The sequence below is a fragment of the Phoenix dactylifera genome, unplaced genomic scaffold, assembly GCF_009389715.1.
Source record: "Phoenix dactylifera cultivar Barhee BC4 unplaced genomic scaffold, palm_55x_up_171113_PBpolish2nd_filt_p 000224F, whole genome shotgun sequence".
Taxonomy (NCBI): domain Eukaryota; kingdom Viridiplantae; phylum Streptophyta; class Magnoliopsida; order Arecales; family Arecaceae; genus Phoenix; species Phoenix dactylifera.
Genome location: NW_024067731.1, coordinates 80,778 through 102,523, shown reverse-complemented (window position 1 = coordinate 102,523; position 21,746 = coordinate 80,778). Strand labels below are relative to the sequence as shown.

General features: G+C 37.4%; 1 protein-coding gene and 1 pseudogene across 1 annotated transcript; both read left to right on the top strand.

Annotated features, from left to right (window-relative positions):
• The first annotated feature begins 5,310 nt into the window (after positions 1-5,310).
• On the top strand, positions 5,311-6,554 carry LOC120105197 (annotated as a pseudogene).
• Positions 6,555-20,038: 13,484 nt separating this feature from the next.
• Positions 20,039-20,894, top strand: LOC120105198 (protein DMP3-like). Its single transcript, XM_039117447.1, has one exon. It carries the CDS (start codon positions 20,054-20,056, stop codon positions 20,726-20,728), a length of 675 nt encoding a protein of 224 aa, XP_038973375.1. The 5' UTR covers positions 20,039-20,053; the 3' UTR covers positions 20,729-20,894.
• The last annotated feature ends 852 nt before the right edge of the window (positions 20,895-21,746 follow it).

Genomic DNA, 21,746 nt, shown 5'->3' with positions numbered 1-21,746 from the left:
TCAAGGCTTTATCCAAGAATTAAAAGAAGAACACACTCAGCTCACTAGCTCCATCACTACACTAAACAGTAAAATTGACAAGCTGATGGAAGAGCCAAAGGAAGATCAGTCTGGACCTTCATCTTCAAAACCTTGAACCTAGACTGACCCTAGACTGAAGCTAACCCGAGCTTAGACGAAACCCATGTTTTCAAAACATAACCTTGTACTAAGCTGAGTTTCATGTTTTTTTTGGCACACTTGTATGCTGCCTGATACAAATTGATCTCAATTGTAATCTTTTTGATTATCAAGTATACTTCATTTATCAAATGTAATGAATGCTTACCCTTCTTGAAATGAAGTGAATGTCTTTATTGATTTGTATGCTGCTCTGATACATTTTGAATAAATCCTTAATCCTTAATGTTGGTATCAAAAATTATTTTTAATTTCCTTCCTTTTGTTGATGACAAAAAGGAGAGAAATATATGAAAAGAATTCAGAATACAAATCTGGAGAAATATATGAAAAAAAATCTAAACTCAGAGATAATAAATATGAAAAGAATTCAAAATTCAAATGGGAGAAATATATGAAAAAGAATTCTAATATGAGAAATAAGAAATGTGAAAAGAATTCAGAATACCAATCTCTACATTAAAGATAATATATAGGGGGAGATTTAAATTATGATGGTAAACAAAACTTAAGAAAAGATGAAGAATAAGAACTCTGCATAATTCAAATGTTTATAATTGATAGGGGTGACTTTTCTCCTTAATTTGGTGAAATTATGCATATATCTCTGAATGTCATATTTGCTCTAAACTTCATTATAAAATTCTGATAATTGCTATGAAATTTTTTTTAACTCAATGGTTTTGTCATCATCAAAAAGGGGGAGATTGTCAACATTAAAGGATGAATTTTGATGATTACAAAACACTTGAGATTTGTTGTGTACTAATGATATTGGTCTAATTGTGAAGATTTCTAAGTCAAGAAAAATCAGAAGGAATGAAGCACTACAAAATCATAAGTTCTTCGCAAATGTCTCATGGGACATGTTCTAAAAAAAATGATCTTAATCTAATCCATGGAGATCAGAGATGAAGTCTAAAGTTTTTTGTTTGAAAAAATTGAGTCAATTTCTAAGCAAAAAGGACAAGTTTAAGTTGATTCTGATAAGTTTTATTCAAAGAACACAGTCAATGAGTCGACCTCCGCAAAACATGAGTCGACTCTTGTGTAGTTGAAAGTAAACAAAAAGTCTTTACCGCCTGAGAAAAGCTTGAAGAGTCGACCCTTGTTCAAAATGAGTCGACCCCCAAAATTGAAGAGTCGACCCTTGCGTTTGAAGAGTTGACCTCAGCTCAGTTTAAGCGTCAGCCAAAAAATTATGGTATGAGTTGACTCTTGTATTTAAAGTGGCGACTCCTGAAGACGATGAGTCGATCCTTATGTTTAAAGAGGCGACTCCTGATGAAGATGAGCCGATTCTTAAGAATTAAGAGTCAACCCTTTGAAGATGACACAGCAAAAGCTTTCTCCACGTTTTAAAATGCCAATTCAGAATGAACATGAGTCGACCCTTATACTGCTGGGACCACAACGGGAAGCTGTAAACGACTTTTGTCTTCTTCTGTAACAGAAAAAAGATTCTCATCAGAACGAGAAGAAAGGAATTCAAATCCCGCCGAAGAATTTGTCTATAAATACGAGGGAACCTCAGAATGGAAAAAATAAGGAAAAGAAAAAGATTCTATTGAAAATAAAAGGTTTTCACTGAGAAAAAGAGAAGAAAAGCTTAACAGTTCATCTTCCTCATCAGCATTGTAATTTAAAACTTTCTCTTATGAGGAGATCAGTCGAAGTTTCTCTCTACATCGTGACGGACATTGGAACATCCTTCCACAGCCAACTTCTTCATTGGCTTCAGTTTTTACTTTCATTGATTTATTTTTTATATGCTCTGAAGCTTTAAGTTTTCTAGTTACAACATTCTTTTAGTTGGATTAATTGTTGCTGTAACAGTTTCATTGATTTGAAACTTGTAAAGGCTCTTCCAAGCCTCGATTGGAAGTTGCTGAATCGAAAATATTCAGCAAAAAAAAGTTTCTGGTTGGTTTATCTGAAAACCAACTAGTTGTTTGTGAGCCAGAAAAAACAAACGGTGTAAAATTTTTGGTTGGTTTATCTGAAAACCAACTGGGTTGTTTGTGATTCTGGAAAACAAAAGATTTTCGGTTGGTTGCCTGGGAAAACCAACTGGGTTGTTTATGAGCCTGGAAAAACAAACGGTGTAAAGTTTTTGGTTGTTTGTCTGAAAACCAACTGGGTTGTTTGTGATCCCGGAAAACAAAAGGTTTTTGATTGGTTGCTAAGAAAACCAACTGGGTTTTGATTGTAAGCCTGAAAAACAATCAGGCTGTAATCTGCTGGATTATAGTAAATCTCAAGCTAGGCTTAAGGAGTGGACGTAGGTGCTGGGAGTGCACCAAACCACTATAAACCTTGGTGTTTGTGATTGTGGTTCTTCTCTTCCTTTCCTCTGCATTTTCTGACTACTTTCTAACTTTATTTACTGTTGTATTTGTGCAATCTTATTTCCGCTGCTGAATATATAAGATAATAGTTAGTCATACTCTCCATACGTTTTAACTTTGATTATTTTTAAAATAGATCCAATTCATCCCCCCTCTGGGCTACACCTCTGGGCAACAGTATGTACAAAGGATATTTCAGTTATGGAGAAAGGCTGAATCATAAATTTAAAATTATTTTATTATAATTGAAGATATAGAGATTTTGACTATTAATATTTAGGATTTTTCTTTTTTTTGGGGGGTTGGAAGTGAGGGCTCTAGGGCCAAAATTATGTGTTTTGATCATTCATTGACCAAATTTTGAGGTTAAGCAAGTCCAAAGGGTTTTGTTGAAGATATTTTACTTCTCAAGTTTTATTTTTTTAGATTTTTGATATCATTTTAAAGATATCCTAACCACTGCACCCTAAACCTATTCCAGTCCTAGACTTAGATAGGCTTATTTGCAAGTTGTGGACAAAATTTACTTTATATAATTACTACCCTACTATCCTTCAATTACTTTTTTTTGTCCGCTTTTTTTGCGCCATTATGCTCTCTAAATATGCAAAAAATAGAAGAGCAATTCATTCTTGAGATAAAATCTGAATCATCATGAAAAGTTCAATATATTTTTTTATTTTTTATCTCCTTCGGCTTATTCATGCAACTAAATGCTAATAAATTATTATCTCGTGAAATAAATTCATCTCTTCTATAATACCTGAATGATTATTTATTTTTAAAATTTATTTCATAACCAAATATAATCATGGAAAATAGGTCTTGACATAGGCCTGATCTGCACCCTTGAGTATACGTCCTCCTTTGGTCCATGTTAGGCTTAAAATTAGACGCCACTTGAAATGAAACCAAAGGCCACTTGGAAGGCTACAAAGGCTATAATAATATCCAAAGAAGATTTTCAATATAGCTTATACAATAAAAATTTATCTTCTTCGCACAGGGATTGGTACACCATCATCATTATGGTGGCATGGCTATTATGTAAGGCATGAAAACTTAAGGTTAGGGAAGATTTAGTTTTGTACATCTTCTCTTTGCTTGAAAAAAAATTTATAAAAACTTTCCCAAAAAATAGGGATAAAGTTTTGCTCACCGCTCCGAGGTTTATTTTTTATCTAACTCTTTATCATTTAACATAACATTAGTCAAACCATTAACTTTAAATGGGATTCAACTATCATGCTAGAAAAATATCAAAAATAATTTAAATAATCTTAAGCGACATAGCAACCATTTAAGAATATAAGAAATGTGTATTTTTTTTGATAATTTCAAACTTTTTATATAAGGTATATGGTTTTAGTGACACTGCTAATTGTTTTACCAATTATTTTCGACATAAGTATAATTAAAATAAATTATAAGGGTTTTTTTTTGTAATTTACTTTTTTAAATTTTTATTTTATGTGGCTGAAATGGTCTACATTGACTGCGCGGGCTTGAAAACTTTGTGCACAGCCGTTGCATCCAAAGTAGCTGGGAGCAATTAATGCTGCCAAAAAGCGAATCCATTGTACGGGAGTATCTTTAGGATAAGGCAAAAATAAAGAAAGCTTCTTAGGAATATCATACAAGAAATTTGACTGGCATGGCAAAGGCCCAGTAATCATGTTGTTAATTGTTTAATAAAGATAACAACAGATGAAGCATAATTACATGTTCATCTGGACCCTGGAAAGTGGATAAAAAAAAATTCAAGTCAAAAGTCTTGGTGTTAACAAGCTAGTAGATACCTGCCCGCTTCACTTATAAAAATTAATTAATTGAATACAGAAAAAATTTAACGGGTATTTCTGTGATGATTTAACTGTATGCCATGCTAAATTAAGTATGTTTTAAGCTTACTTAACTATATGCCGAGAAGATTTAACTGTATGCCAGGCTAGATTAAGTATTCAAATATTGATTAACTGCATACTAAGCTTACTTAAATATATTCCATACTATATTACCTGTATACCAAGCTTACTAAGCTAATTACAATGGTGAGTTAAGTATGTTCAAACTTACTAATCTAATTATAATGGTGAATTAACTTTATTTTTCTTTATTTTCTTATTTTCTTATTTTCTTTTCTTTCCTTTTTTTCTTCTCTTCTTTTCGAAGCTTCTTTCTGTTTCTTTTTTCTTCTCCTCCCTCTTTTCTTCTTCTCCCACGAGGCCGACAGCGCCGGAAATAGTGTCGGGTCGTTATTTATTTATTTATTTGTTTATTATTTTATTTTATTAAAATATATTTATTTATTATCTTATTTATTTATTTATTGTTCATTCATCTATATATATATATATATATATATATATTATAATATATATATATATATATATATATATATATTATGCAATTATTTATTTATTTATTTATTTTTCTTTTCTTTTTTTTTCTTGTTTTCTTTCTTTTTTCCTTCTTTTCTTTCTTTTTCTTTTCTTTTCTTTTTTTTCCTTTCTTTTTTTTCTTCTCTTCTTCCCGAAGCTGCTCTTCTTCTTCTCCTCCCTCTTTTCTTCTCCTCCCGCGAGGCCGACCGTGGCTTGGCGATGTGGCTGGTTGAGCGCGACCGAGACCCTTCTCCTCCGGATCCTCTCGCGGGCGGTGATGGTAGAACGACCGGAGAACTCTCCTCCGGATCCTCTCGCGGGCGGCGACGGAGCACACGAGGGGTGGCTCTTTCCTGTTATACTGCGATGCGGGTCCTCCTCCTCGAATCTGGGAGCGGTTGATGGCGGTGGAGACGCAGGCACACGAAAGCTGCCAAAAAACTGGGGAGCACGAGGCGTCGCGAGACTGGCCTTTCCCCTTCCTTCGTCTCGGGAGCTGTTGGAAGAACAGGAAAAGGGGGAAGAAGAAGGTGAGTTTTGGTTTGAGAAGAAGAAACCGGATAGTTATGAGGGAGGGGTATTTTCATTTCATAAAAAAAAAGTTAAATATGTGCTAGACCAGTTGTTATGAAACTAGTCAATAGGAATTTATTGTTATACTGGAGTCTTTGGGTGGGTGGGGAATTAATTTTTCTCTTTCTTCACCACCACCTATTTTCCATCGTTGAATGGTCAGCAGTCCCACTATCACTCTATCAGATGAACATTTCGTTTACAAGCTGGGGGTAGTCCACTAGTCCAATAGGCACCACATAAAATCACAGAAGTCTCTAGCCTTCTGAACACGAGAAGAAGGCTTAAAGAAAGCCACTACCCAAGCTTCCGTTGAATAATATACTTCTCAAGAAAGCCACAGCCTCTCTCTCTCTCCCTCTCTCTCTCTCCCCCCCTTCTTATCCTCAATGACAGAGCTATCATCTGCGATCCCAATTGCAAATAGCCAGGATTCAGACCGAGAGAATTGGATTCGGTCGACCCCATTAAGGGGCACTACCCCAGCCAAAGCTTGACGAGCCAGAGGCCATTGGTGATCGACAAGACCCTGTCGACTGCGGCGAACCTCGCGCAGCTCCTGCCGACAGGCACCGTCCTCGCCTTCCAAGCTCTCTCCCCTTCCCTTCCTCCAACCACGGCATCTGCTTACGCTTCCAACAAGTACATCACCTTGTCGTTACTTCTCATTTGCACCATCTCTTGTATCTTCTTCTCCTTCACCGATAGTTTCAAAGGGACCAAACTGGAAAGTTGTACTATGGCATGGCCACGTGCAAAAGCTTCATTGTTTTCAATTACCAGCCCTCTGATGGGGATCGAAGCAAGGTATTGGAGGACTTGTTGAGGTTTCGGATACGGTGGTTGGACTACGTCCATGCCTTCTTCTCGGTGCTGGTGTTCTTGGCTCTAACCTTTAGTGATACCAATATACAACACTGCTCTTTCCGGATTCTGGGTCAAACTCGAAGCAGATCCTCCAGAATTTGCCGCTTGGGGCCGGGTTCTTGTCGAGCATGGTGTTTTGATCTTTCCAACCACCCGGCAGGGGATTGGATATTCGGATACAACGCCTCATTCCACTGTAAGCTAGCTGTTTTGGTTATTATGTTCGGATTCTTTTTCTAGTAAGATGTTGTGGAAACGTAAAGGCTTAACAATAAAGATTAGCCTATATATATTTTCTTAGGAGGACCTGTATCAACAAGTATATGCGCTTTAAATGGGTATATTATCCAATAACTTCTTGATGTGAATTTTTTTCTTACTTAGCAAGATTGGTTAGTCATACGTCACAAAAAAAAAGACAGGCTTGATCTTCAAGTTAATTCAAAAATAAGCATTTTCAACTATTTGTTTGGAGCCTGAATTTTCAACAAGTGTATGTGCTTTAATGGTCATATATCCAATAACTTCTTGAATAGTAGCATATGATGTGAATTTTTTTCTTACTTAGCAAGACTGGTTAGACATACATCACAAAAAATAAAAAAAAAGGGACATCAGGCTTTATCTCAAGTCAATTCAAAAATAAACATTTTCAACTATTTGTTTCCTTCTATTGAAGCCTGAATTTTGGACTCAAGTTTCCAATTAAACCCCCAAAAGGCTGGAACTTGGCTTGTATGAAAAAGGAGGGCCGAGGCTACAGCCCTCGATAGATGAGTCCAAATATGATCTCATGGTGGATGGGCGCGAAGGATGGTGAATCCCTCTTTTTTTTTTTTTAATTATTATTTATTTTTTTGCTAAAACGAAAGTAATATACATAACATGTATAAATATAGTCAATAAAATCAAAAAGCAAAACATCATGGAGAGTCGTAGGCAACTTCGTCTCTTCTTCCCATAGGTAGTCCCTGAACGGTTGGCAACAAAAGATGCTACCCAATCCGCCGCCCATTGGCCTCTCTAAACATAAGCACCAATCCGTCATGAACCATGACCCATATATCCCTCAAGAGCGGGTGGTAGTTGCTGACCCCTATCGAAGCCTGCAGGATCCATCCAATAACCGTTGCCAAGTCACCCTCCAGAACTCGTAATTCTTCCAAAAAAAATAAAAAAAGAAAGAAAGAAAAGAAAAAATAAACCTTCTGAATGTTGTGCAGCAAAAAAATGATGCGGTCAGCAGCGCTACTAATCTAATCCTTCCTTGTAAACTTATACCTATTCTACAATGGATGACAAAACTCTATATCATTGTCGTTGCTATAGGGTCACCAAACTCCAGAGAGGGTGATGCCAACTGGAGAATTGAACCATATTCTAGCCCGAGTTCAACCTAACCCCGGAGAATTGATGCCAACTGCCGAAATCTTGGAGATTCGGAAATAATATCATAGGGTAGGAAATGGACAAGCAAAATAATCAAAATAGTTTTGAAGTTAGTTGACCTGCGTCCATAGGAATAAAAAAAAGAACTTATGTAGTTTTTTCTATAAAATTTGGGCAAACCTGCTCCAAAAATATTTTTGGATATTTTATAAATACAGATTTAGCATAGCCTGTGATTTTACTGGTTATGCTAGTCTAATTTATAAATTACATAGAACTTTTAGCTCAATTCTATTAAAAGATCTAAATAGATTTTCAAAATAAATTTATTTTTTTGACACATACAAAATATTACCTGCCATATTATCGCTCAATATATTGATTGAAAACCAAAATTAGTGGTTAGCTGAATCAAAGGGCGCAGTCAGATTGATTCCACCAATCCAGCTGTGTGCCGCATCAATACTGCAATACGCGTAATTGGCCCCCGTTCTAACGGCTGATTGTTAGCGGTACTTGGAACTTGGAAGGGAGGCATAAAAATAAAAATAAAAAATACAAGATGGCACGCATTTGAGAACTCTCAGGACGCTTCTTGTTTGCCTGATATATTTCTAGACACAACTCGAACTAGCTAGTCCTAAGAGTCATTGCACGCGAGACACTTCGTTCACAAAGTTGACACGCTATTTCCATTTGGTCATAACTACCTACTTCACTTTTAAAAGATAAATATTTATTCTAATTCAACTCTGAGGTCCTATTGATCGCTATTGGTGCTAGGTTTGACCCTGCTGTATCTCAAATAACAATTGTTATACTAATCACTGGCCATATACATATGTATGATAAATAAGGGGGCCCTTCCAAACCTTTACAACAAGTATTATGTTAAGCCATGTAAGTTAGTCTTCGATGTTCTCTTTTCCGCTTAGAAAAGTATGAGATTGGTCCTACCTTACTCAGCAAAGTCGACCCTTGTCTTTTTTCGTAGTATGCCTTCTTGCCTACAAAAGGACCATAAGCGGCTCAAAGCATTTGAGAGCCTAAGGCAAACTCAAAGCCCCAATATAAATGCATTTAGAGGCCTCAATGTATAAATAAAGAAAAAAATAATAAATTTTTTTAGATAAGAGATACATCCCAGTATAAATGCATTTAGAGCCCTCAATGCATTTATAGTTATAAAGATACGTAGCATTTGAGGCCTCCAAATATATTGGGAGATAACAACCCAAGAGGGGGAGGGGTGAATTGGGTTTTCCAAATTTTTAGAACCTTAAGTTAGTTGATAAATGTACGAGTAGTTTAGCTTGTGTTAATTATATAAGTGTAGTAGAACCAAAAGAACATAATACAAACACACAAAAAATATAGTAGTTCGGTGCTCTCCAAAGCACCTACGTCCACTCCCCAAGCGTCCCCTTGGAAATTCACTATAATCTTACGGATTATACTTAGATTGTTTTGCGAAGCTCACAATTCAAAAATTCTACAATTGGTTTTATGGGATCACCAATAATCTAACTGTTGGTTTTACAGGCTTACCAACAGCCTACACCATTGGTTTTATGGGCTCACCAACAAACCTTACAAAGAATAAGTAGAGAAAAAGTTTAAAGCTCCTAAATGAGCAAGTAATACAATAATGCACTTAAAGAAGAGGTAAGAGAATATTTATCGCTTTGTAGATTGTTCTTCTCTTCTTTGCCAATATTGCTTCACTCCTCAAGGGGTTGGTAGAGCTCTTAAAGACACTTGAAGACTGCTCAACCACCTTCTTTCAGAATTTGAATGAAGCAAATTAATGAAGAACACTTAGACTTTCTTTTCTCTTGAATGCACTCCTGATTTTTGCAAAAAAATTTTCTCTTGATGAATAGTGCCTCTTAAATACTTCTCCAACCTTAAATGATCACTCCCTGGCTGTTGGAATGGAGAAACTAGCCGTTTCTAGCTGTTGGAGACTTACTTCTGCAGAACTAGCCGTAATGTTGTCAGTCGTGCTGGGTCAACCCGAGTTACTGTTCCACAGACGGGGTCGGCTCATGTTTTCCTAGGATCGACTCCAGCTACAGTGGGGTCGACTCAAGCTTGGCTGGGGTCGTCCCTCTCAGAAATTTCAGAGACTTATTTTTCTGACATTTTGGGCTGGGGTCGACTCAACTTTTCTTGGGGTTGACTCTAGCTACAGTGGGGTCGACTCGAGCTTATCTGGGGTCGGCCGTCTCAAAAATTCCAGAGACTTATTTTTCTGACTCTTTAGGCTGGGGTCGACTTATGCTTTCCTGGGGTCGACTCAACTTGGGATCGACTCATACTTTCTTGGGGTCGGCTCTGACAGTGAATTACAGATGACATTTCTTTCTGATGTTTGATGCTGGGGTCGGTTCATGCTTTCTTGGAATCAACTTGAACTCTATGCCATTTGTGCAAGTTGTGCCAGATTGTGCCAGGGTCGACTCTATTTCTTCTAGGGTCGACTCCAACTCTGTGCCAAGTGTTTCAGGGTGTGTCACATTGTGCCAAGGCGTGCCAAATGTATCAGAGTCGACTCCAAACTACTTGGGGTCGACTCTAACCCTATTTTTCTGCACTTTAAGGTTAGTTTAGCACATTAAAGCAATAAAAAGATATGCCAATTGATTTAGAATGAATGACACATGCAAGTTTCATTTTAACATAATTACCCTGTATCAAGAAAACTTCACTCTTAATTTTGTCAAACTGAAAATTAGATTTTCTCTCAAGTTCTTCTAATAGAATTATCCTTAGATGAATTCTTGAAGGTCATTTTAAACATAGTAGATGAGTGTATCATGAATGTATCGAGATCGTAGGATGTATCGAGAATGTATGACTTCTCTCTTCCTTGAGTATCTATTTACTTGATTAAGTTTGTTAATAGCCTTGGCACTTCCATATGGCCTTCATGGTTTTGTAAACATCAAAATAACATTATGATTCTCAACTGGCCATATACATACGTATGATAAATAAGGGGCCCCTTCCAAACCTTTACAACAAGTATTATTTTAAGCCATGCAAGTTAGTCTTTGTTGTTCTCTTTTCTGCTTAGAAAAGTATGAGATTGGTCCAACCCTACTCAGCAAAGTCTGCTTTTGTCCTTTTTCGTAGTACGCCTTCTTGCCTGCAAAAGGACCATAAGCGGCTCAGAGCATTTGAGAGCCTAAGGCGAACTCAAAGCCCCAATATAAATGCATTTAGAGGCCTCAATGCATAAATAAAGAAAAAAATAATAAATTTTTTTAGATAAGAGATACATCTCAGTATAAATGCATTTAGAGGCTTCAATACATTTATAGTTATAAAGATACGTAGCATTTGAGGCCTCCAAATATATTGGGATCCTCAATGCATTTAGACGCTCACCTTGGGATTCACTATAATAAATGCATTTGGGGGTCGGGGCCTTAGGCGACCGCCTCAATTGCATAGGAGTTGATTCAGTCCTGAAAAGGATCCAAACTGAGATAAAAATCACTCTTTGCTATCGGATCATGCTTTTCACGATGTCAACCATTGGACGACGCCCAGCATGGGTGTCAAAGCACTCACCATTGTGCGACCCAACAGTGGATTCGAGCGAACTGGACCCGGCAAAGAGCCATGTCAGGCTCACCTTTGGAAGAGTCCGAGCCTTGGCAAACCCGGCAACCATAGTAACTTCTGCTGCTGCATCTCGTATGTCCCACATGTCGGAAACGTATTGACATGAAAATCTTGGAAGTGGACTCGTGCATCCATGCAACGCCGTTTCATTCCCAGTGAAATGTTTTGAAATAGAATAATGCTTCGCATTCCAATTAGCATTCCCTAAGCTGGTGCCAAACTAGGGATTTAATATCTATTCGACTCTAATTTCTTTATTTAAAAATATTAAAAAATTACAGGTGCTCTTATTTATTTTTTTTTCTCCCTTGCTGCGACAAATGCTAATTATATTATAATTTCATTAAAGGCATTATCAGTCATATCCATTTAATTAGAAAAATATAGGTATGTACAAAGGATATTTGAGTTATGGAGAAAGGCTGATCATAAATTTAAAATTATTTTATTATAATTGTAGATATAGAGATAATTAACTATTAATTTTTAGGATTTTTCTTTTTTTGGTTGGAAGTGAGGGTGCTAGCGCTAAAATTATGTGTTTTGATTATTCATTGGCCAAATTTTGACGTTAAGCGAGTCCAAGGGGTTTTATTGAAGATATATTACTTCTCAAGTTTAATTTTTTAGATTTTTGATATCATTTTAAAAGATATCCTCTCCACTTACACCCTAAACCAATTCCTATCCTAGACTTAGATAGAAAAGATTAACTGTATGCAAAAAAGATTTAACTGTATTCTAAGATGATTTGACTGTACGCCAGGCTAGATTAAGTGTGTTTTGAACTGATTTAACTGTGTGCCGAGAAAATTTAATTGTGTGATAGGTTAGATTAAGTCTTCAAATATTGATTAATTGCATGTCAAGCTTACTTAAATGTGAGCCATGCTATATTATATATGTACCAAGTTTACTAACCTAATTACAATGGTAAGTTAACCGTGTTCAAGACTATATGAATTGAGTTTCAAGCTTACTTAACTAATTGTAATGGTATTTGCCACACACTAATTATTTTCTTTTCTTTCTTTTTCCTTTCCTTTTCTTCTTTTTTTTTCTTTTCTTCTATTTTCTCCTTCCGGGAGGATGCGGTGCCAGAAAGGGGCCGGGCCATGGCGGCCGCGGGAGGGGGCCCGGCGATGGCCAGTGACGGCCGTAGCGGCTTTATTTATTTATTTATAATTATTTTATTTCATTACAATATATTGTTTATTTATTGATTAGGTCATTCATATATATATATAAATATTTATTTATGCATTTATTTATTTGTTTATTTTTCTTTTTTTCTTTATTTTTCTTTCTTTTCTTTTTTTTCTTCTTTTTCTTTCCTTTTCTTCTTTTTCTTTCCTTTTCTTTTTTTCTTCTCTTCTTCCCTTCTTCTTCTTTCTTCTCCTCCCATGAGACCGCTGGCGCCGGAAGGGGGCCGGGCCATGGCAGTCACTACGGCTTTATTTATTTATTTATAATTATTTTATTTCATTACAATATATTATTTATTTATTTATTTATTCGTTCATTCATATATATAAATATTTATTTTATGCATTTATTTATTTATTTATTTATTTATTTTTCCTTTTTTTTCTTCTTTTCTTTTTTTTTCTTTTCTTCCTTTTCTTTCCTTTTCTTCTTCTTTTTTCTTTTTCTTCTCTTCTTCCCTTTTTCTTCTTTCTTCTTTCTTCCCTTCTCCTTTCTTCTTTCTTCTCCTCCTGCGATGCCGCCGGCGCCGGAAAGGGGCTGGGCCTTCGTCAGCCGCAGGAGGGGGTCGGGCCGCCGTCGGCCGCAGGAGGAGGCCGGGCCAATAGAGAAATCTTGTCCTCCCGTGAGAACGCAGCGCCTGAAAGGGGCCAGGGCGCGGCGAACGTGGGAGGAGGGTGGGCTGTAGCCGGCGACGGCCGCAAGATGCAGGAGGAGAAGAAATTTCCTCTTCTTCGGCACCTCCCCACCGTGGGGGTGGGGGCAGGGGCGGGGGCATTCCCGGCGGCGCGGCTGCAGGAGGGGGCTCTGGAGGGGGTGGGCCGGGGCTGGTGGCGGCCGCAGGAGGGGGCTCGGGTGGGGGCGGGTGGGGGCCGGCGGCGGCCGCAGTTGGCCGTTGGCCTTTTTCTTCTTCTTCTTCGGGAAATGGACTTTCTTTCCTCTTCTTTGGTGGGTGGGGGCATTTTCATCTCATAATGAAATATTAAAATATAGTTAGATATATTATTAAACAACCAGTGTATAGAGATTAAACGGTAGAGACCGATCAAAATATAGACCGGTCATTAATTTCCCCAAAAATATATTCACTTTTAAACCATGCGAATATTATGATTTGGTGTGCCATTTGTCATAAGCCAATGTTTCAGTCTTTGCTCTTCTTTATTCCATCTTATAATAACACACGATTCACTTTCCCCCAGCAAAGTTGGTCTTCGTGCTTTGTTGTAGTTAGGGCCTTCATGAATCATGACTATGACTGCTCCGCTTGTTTTACATCGTCTACTTCATATCCACTAGATAAGGGCCAAAGTGGAATGCAAACCAATCGTTTTTTTCTTATTCTCTTTCTACACCGCCATCTATTTTTCATCTTTGAATTGTCAGCAGTCCCACTATCAGATTGTTGAAAAAATTTAAATGCGCACACCGCCGAGACTCAGCCGCGTGCGCGCTTGTCATTCGCGAAACGCCAACTGGGGCGTTCCGCGAATTAATCGTGGACGGGTCACGTCCTCGTTCCGTAGATGCGTGCCTACTAGCCAGCCGCGTGCTGGCCGCGAGAAATGCACGGACGCATCCGCGGAAGGCGCGGACGCATCTGCAAAAATTATCAAAAAGCTCCTGTATGCACTCCTATAAATATCCCCTATTTCATCCTATTCAGTACACGAAAAAATAGAGAAAAATATTGGAGAAATTTTGGAGAAAATTTCTTCCTCCTCTTAGCCTCTTCTGATTTTATTTTTTTATTTTTTTATTTTTTTTCGTTCTTCGTTAGATCTGCAAGTCCGATCAGATTCGTTTTGACTTCTTCTGAGATGTACCGAAAAAGAAGTTGTAGGATCCTCGTATCTCAGAGAAAGATTGCCGGAAGATCTGTATGTGGGAGCAAACAATTCTTTGGGACAACGTCTACGCACTTGGACTTGCCTTCAATCAGGTTATTTTCTCTTACTCTTGTTTTAAATTTAATACTAGTAGATCTGTTGGATTTACAATTTTATGATTTAAATATATTAAGTGAATAGATTTGTTTTGTGCTAGAATAGATTTTTTACTATAATAGATTTATTTTGATGCTGAATAATATATATATATTATTTCTTTTAAGATTTTTTATTAATTGCAATTATTAGATTTATTTGCTTATTTGGGTGATATATTGCTAAAAATCCAAAGAAGTGTTTGTTTATTTTTTTTGTTAGTAATATATAATTCAGTAAATCAGTCTAAAAAGGTAATAATTTGATTAACCTCCAAGAGGTTTATCATACCTCCATTTAGACTCCTCAAGGAGTAATTTTCAGATCTCATTCAAACAGAAAATTTAGAAATTGGTTAATCCATAATAACTAATTCATTGAATTGAGAACTTAGATCTCAATTATAATAATTGATTTGCTAGCACAAAATTAGTAATCAATTATTCTGATAAGGTAATAAATTGTATAATTTATTGAATTGACATTTTAGATCTCAGTTATAATAATTGATTTGCTAGCACAAAATTAGTAATCAATTATTCTAATAAGGTAATAAATTATATAATTCATTGAATTGATATTTTGGATCTCAATTATAATAATTAATTTGTTAGCACAAAATTAGTAATCAATTATTCTAATAAGGTAATAAATTATATAATTCATTGAATTGACATTTTAGATCTTAATTATAATAATTAATTTGCTAGCACAAAATTAGTAATCAATTAGTCTAATAAGGTAATAGATTATATAATTCATTGAATTGATATTTTAGATCTCAATTATAATAATTGATTTGCTACCACAAAATTAGTAATCAATTACTCTAATAAGGTAATAAATTATATAATTCATTGAATTGACATTTTAGATCTCAATTATAATAATTGATTTGGTAGCACAAAATTAGTAATCAATTATTCTAATAAGATAATAAATTATATAATTCATTGAATTGATATTTTAGATCTCAATTATAATAATTGATTTGCTAGCACAAAATTAGTAATCAATTATTTTAATAAGGTAATAAATTATATAATTTATTGAATTGATATTTTAGATCTCAATTACAATAATTGATTTGCTAGTACTAAATTAGTAATCAATTATTATTATTTCAAAAAATTCAAACCGAAAATTCGAAAATTGATTGATACACAATAACCAATTTAAGTTTGTGATAAGTGCTAAATAATGCATAAATTAATATCTTATTCATAGCACTTATCATTATTTTAATTCACATATTTTGTAAATTCAACTAAAAGATGTGTTACCCTCATCATTGCATTTTAATAAATTAATTCGAGTTTGATTTAATTATTTATTAATTGAGCCTAATGTATGCAGATCGATTCGAACTTATTCGGGATAATTCCTGAACCCAAATCCCATGAACCCAATGGATTAGATCATCTCCCGGAAGTCTCATCTTCCTGTGCACCCCATTTCCAAGCATCACCCACGGCATAACATCTCAGCCATTAACATCCAATTCCTTCACACATTTATCCTAGGTCTTTCCATGTCTCCAAACTTCCCAAATTTCTTTCTCAGCATGTGGCATCGATCCCAAGTTCACGTGCCCACATCCAAGCCAATCAACAACCCATTCCCTCCCAGCCGTTCGACCTACCTCTTAGATGTTCCCATCAAATCCGTGCATCTCAGCAGCCAAATCCAACCTCCCAACATTCCACACTCATCCCGAATTCCTCTTCCACGTCCATGAATAAAGCCATATCCTCTCCTCTGCATATCTTCCCATCATCCTCATCCCTTCTGCATTCCAAAAACCTCCTCATCCTCATCCACATCGACTTCATCTTTATTCCATCTCCCAACCAACTTTTGTTCGCAACCGATTGCTTCCTCTCAGTCTGAGATCCTCCTTATCCCACGGATCAACCACCAGAGCTCCATCCTCGTCCACGGCATTCACCCAGTCCGAGAATCTCATCTTCCATCACCCACGGGATAAAGCCCAAGCATCCGGTCCCAGCTATTCTCCCCTGTTTCGAAATAGCAACAATAGCAAAAATATCCTCCCAGCCGCATCTCAACCGGATCACTCACGTCTTCATCCTCTCGCTCCCGCGTCTTCCGAGTTCCCTAGCCGTGAGCATATCCGTTTCTTCTTCAACTTCCCTTCACGAAAACAAAGCCGAGACCCATTGACCACGGAAGAATCCCTTGTTACGTGTATCTCCCGATGGCCTTCATCCATCCACGCATCCTCTGTTTCATCGGAACAGAACCATCCCAAGCTTCATCCCGAAGCCCCTGCATCCCAGAATCCCAGCAACCCATCTCAGCCAAGAACACATCCCATGTTTATCTTCATCCCAACCCGGATAAGCTCGGATTAGCTTCAAACTTCCAGCCATATCTCCCACGGATGAGGTCTAAGCTCTTCCACGCTCATCTCCTCTCAACCTCCTTCGGATCAGATCAACTTCCACGACCTTATCCTCCCATTCGGATCAGCCACAGAAGAAGGAAGGAGAGAGGAGGAGAGGGGGCTGGGAAAGCTATAAAAGGAGGAGGCTTCACTTCGGTTCGGTTCAAGCCCGATCAGAGGAGTTCTCACGGGAAGAAGAGGAAAGGAGAGATAATACTTTGGTTTTTTTGGGAATGACTTCCCAAAAAGAAAAAAATATAATGAATTGTTAGGAGAGAGAGACCCAGGGAAGGGAGGAAGAAAAGAAGAAATGGGAGCCCGCTGCTGAATCATTGCTGTCGCCCACGACTCCATGGAAGGCTGATCTTTTTTCTAGGGCCGGATGCAGTCCTAACAAAGGGCCAAGGGTTTTATATTTTTGATTTCTATTCTTGGAGTTGTATAAACTTTATTTTGTTCTTAATGAATATTTTATTTCATCTCATATTTAATTTCTGTAATTTTAAGTATGACGTTTATACAACTGTTTTTTATGATCACTAAGTAAATATAAGATAGTTCATGCTTCGGGAAGATGCGATGTGTTGCCACCTTAGATTAGGGTAGACATTTCATGCCAACTGAAGATGGATTATGCCTAAATTACTTTTGTGAATTTCTATTCGAATGCTTAATGGCTTGTAGCCAATTTGCATGTTAATCCAAGAACGAAATAAATTATAAATAACCCTTGTTCCGATGTTAGCGGTGAATTCCTTGTCCTAGGTTTCCCTCAAACTGATATCATTTTAATTGCATTTCTCTTAAATATTTAGTTCAATAGTCTTCCTAAACTTTCTTTTTAAATATTTTTTTCTTAAGAAAACAACTGTACCCCAATCCCTGTGGATCGATACCCGTAATCACTATCCTACCAGATACGTGCTATTGCGTGGTCTTTAAAATTGACTATCAGTTTGCATCTAGGCTCTTCTAAAAATTGAATTTGCGTGATTTCTAGAGATTATATTCACTAACTAATAGTGTCAAAAAAAGCTCGTCAAAAAGTCATACGTGCCTAAGAGAGGTTAGTACTTAAGTGAGCCTATTGCTTCACCATGGATCTGGAGCTGATCTGGCTATTATTTTTTAGATATATCAACTAGACATCCAAAGTTCAATATAAAAATTAGTACAATTTTTTGACATAAACATTTTACCTTCATTCAGATTTCTGTCTCTATTCTATAACCCTGATCCTATGGCCTCTAATACTAGTGACCATCTTAGTGCCAAACCTGAAAAATTTGATGACCACAACTTTAGAAGGCAGCAGAATCAAATGCGGTTCTGGCTCACCACATTAGGGTTGATCTCAGCCATAGGTGAGAGAACTTCGGAAGTTGATAATGAGTCCAACCCAACTACTTCACGACATGCTACTCACCAAAATCCAAACCCAAACCGGAGTTCATCCTCCTCCTACACTGAACCTTCTGCTTCCACCAGCACACTTTCTAAGACTCATAATGAGATAGACTATCATTGCATCCATAGAATCTTAGGTGTCCTTTCTGAGAGGTTGTATGACATCTATTGCACAACCAAGAGTGCCGAAGAATCCTGGGACACCCTAGAAAGCAAATATGATTTTGATGATGCTGAGGTAATTTGGTTCAAAGCCTCAGACTTCAATAACTTTAGGATGGTAGACTCAAAGCCTATGAATGACCAAATTTATGATTTTGAAATTCTAATCCACCATCTTAGGACTAATAGAACCAATTTGGATGAATCATTTCAGGTAGCCTGATAGACAAACTATCCAATTTTGGTCTGATTTTGCTAAGACTCCAGGCCATACCCAAGGAGATCTCATCCTAATCCAAGTTTTGAACTCCATTAGAATTGAAGAACAGCATAGGCTCAGGAGTAAAACCTCTACTAGACACAAAAATAATACTTACAATGTAGAGACCCCACCTAGAAAAAATCAGAACCGACCGTTCAAAAATAAGCATTACAAAAAGAAACCCTACAACCCTAGAAACCCTAACCACCACAATAGAAAATCTATCCAATCCAAGAAGTAGAAGAAGAAGAAAGAGGAAGGTGGTCTTTATTTCTGTTATGTGTGTGGTCGAATTAACCATTTGTCTCCTCAGTGCTTCTATAAGAAGACTGCACCTCTTCAACCAAGAAAAAGGGTCTACACACAATCAGTGCTCAAGTCAACATGGTGACTTCCAGCGCTGGCTCTTCTAAGACAGCTTTCAGGTCTATTTTCTTCACTTCTGAAGTTAACATAACTTTACAAGCACTTGATTGGTGGATTGATACCGGAGTTGGTATTCATATTTATTCGGATCGCTCCTAATTTTCTTCTTACCAGGTCTCAAGTGGAAGAGCTGTGATTATGGCAAACAGCTTGGAGGCACGTGTGCTAGGAGTGGGACGAGTAGACTTAAAGCTTACTTTTGGAAAGGTCTTATCCCAGCACGGCATCAAATATGTATCGATCGTTAGAAGAAACCTAATTAATGGTTCCTTGCTTGTCCAGAGAGGCTATCGTCTTATTTTTTAGTCCAATAAAGTTATAATTTCGGAGGAGTATTACTGGGAGACTTGTACGTCGGGGCAAAAGCTTTTTTGGGACAGCGTCTACGTGTTTCGACCTACCTTCAATTAGGCTATTTTCTCTTACTCTTATTTTAAATTTAATATTAGCAAATCTGTAAGATTTGCAATTTTATGATTTAAATATATTAAATGAATAGATTTATTTTGTGCTAGAATAGATTTTTTTTTACTATAATTTTGATGCCGAATAATATATATATATATATATATATATATAATTTCTTTTAAGATTTTCTATTATTGTAATTAATAGATTTATTTACTTATTTGGGCGATATATTGCTAACAATGATGACATTTCGTTTGTATAAATCCCACTACTCCTATAGGCACCACATAAAATCACAAAAGTCTCTAGCCTTCTAAACACGAGAAGAAGGCTAAAGAAAACCACTACCAAGCTTCTGTTGAATAATATACTTCTCAAGAAAACCACAGCCTCTCTCTCTCTCTCCCTTCTTATCCTCAATGACAGAGATATCATCTGCGATCACAATTGCAAATAGCCAGGATTCAGAACCGAGAGAATTGGATAGGTCGACCCCATTAAGGGGCACTACTCCCAGCCAAAGCTTGACGAGCCAGAGGCGATTGGTGATCGACAAGACCCCGTCGACTGCGGCGAACCTCGCGCAGCTCCTTCCGACCGGCTCCGTCCTCGCCTTCCAAGCTCTCTCCCCTTCCATCGCCAACCAATGCATCTGCTACGCTTCCAACAAGTACATCACCTTGTCGTTACTTCTCATTTGCACCATCTCTTGTATCTTCTTCTCCTTCACCGATAGTTTCAAAGGGACCAACGGAAAGTTGTACTATGGCATGGCCACGTGCAAAAGCTTCATTGTTTTCAATTACCAGCCCTCTGATGGGGATCGAAGCAAGGTGTTGGAGGACTTGTTGAGGTTTCGGATACGGTGGTTGGACTACGTCCATGCCTTCTTCTCGGTCCTGCTGTTCTTGGCTCTAACCTTTAGTGATACCAATATACAGAACTGCTTCTTTCCGGATTCTGGGCCATACTCGAAGCAGATCCTCCAGAAGTTGCCGCTTGGGGCCGGGTTCTTGTCGATCATGGTGTTTTTGATCTTTCCAACCACTCGGAAGGGGATTGGATATTCGGATACGCCGCCTCATTCACAGTAAGCTAGCTGTTTTGGTTATTATATGTTCGGATTCATTTTCTAGTAGATGTTGTGAAACGTAAAGGATTAACAATAAGATTAGCCTATATGTATTCTTTTGGGAGGACTGTATCAACAAGTATATGTGCTTTAAATGGGTATATTATCCAATAACTTCTTGATGTGAATTTTTTTCTTGCTTAGCAAGATTGCTTAGCCATGCGTCACAAAAAAAAAGAAGACAGGCTTGATCTCAAGTTAATTCAAAAATAAGCATTTTCAACTATTTGTTTGGAGCCTGAATTTTCAACAAGTGCATGTGCTTTAATGGTCATATATCCAATAGCTTCTTGAATAGTACCATATGATGTGAATTTTTTTCTTACTTAGCAAGACTGGTTTGACGTACATCACAAAAAAATAAAAAAAAAGGGACGCCAGGCTTGATCTCAAGTTAATTCAAAAAATAAGCATTTTCAACTATTTGTTTCCTTCTATTGGAGCCTGAATTTTGGACTCAAGTTTCCAATTAACCCCCAAAAGGCTGGAACTTGGCTTGTATGAAAAAGGAGGGCGAGGCTACAGCCTCGAAAGATGAGTCCAAAGATGATCTTACAGTGGATGGGCGCGAAGGATGGTGAATCCTTCTTTCGCGCGTGGAGGGTACCAACTACAGTCCCTTTTTGGTTCATTATGTGTTGCCCTCTTCGAATAAAATCAAAAAGCCGAATATCACGAAGAGCCCTAGGCAACTCCATCTCACCCTCCCATAGGTGGTCTCCGAATGGTTGGTAACAAAAGATGCAACCCAATCCACCGCCCCGTTGGCCTCTCTAAACATAAGCACCAATCCGTCATGAACCATGACTCGAATATCTCTCAAGAGCAGGTGGTTGTCGCCAACTCCTCTCGAAGCCTGCAGGATCCACCCAATAACCGTCGCCGAGTTACCCTCCAGAACTCGTAGTTCTTCCAAAAATAAAAAATAAAGAAAGAAAGAAAAAAAGAAAAGAAAAGAAAAAACCTTCGGAATGATGTGC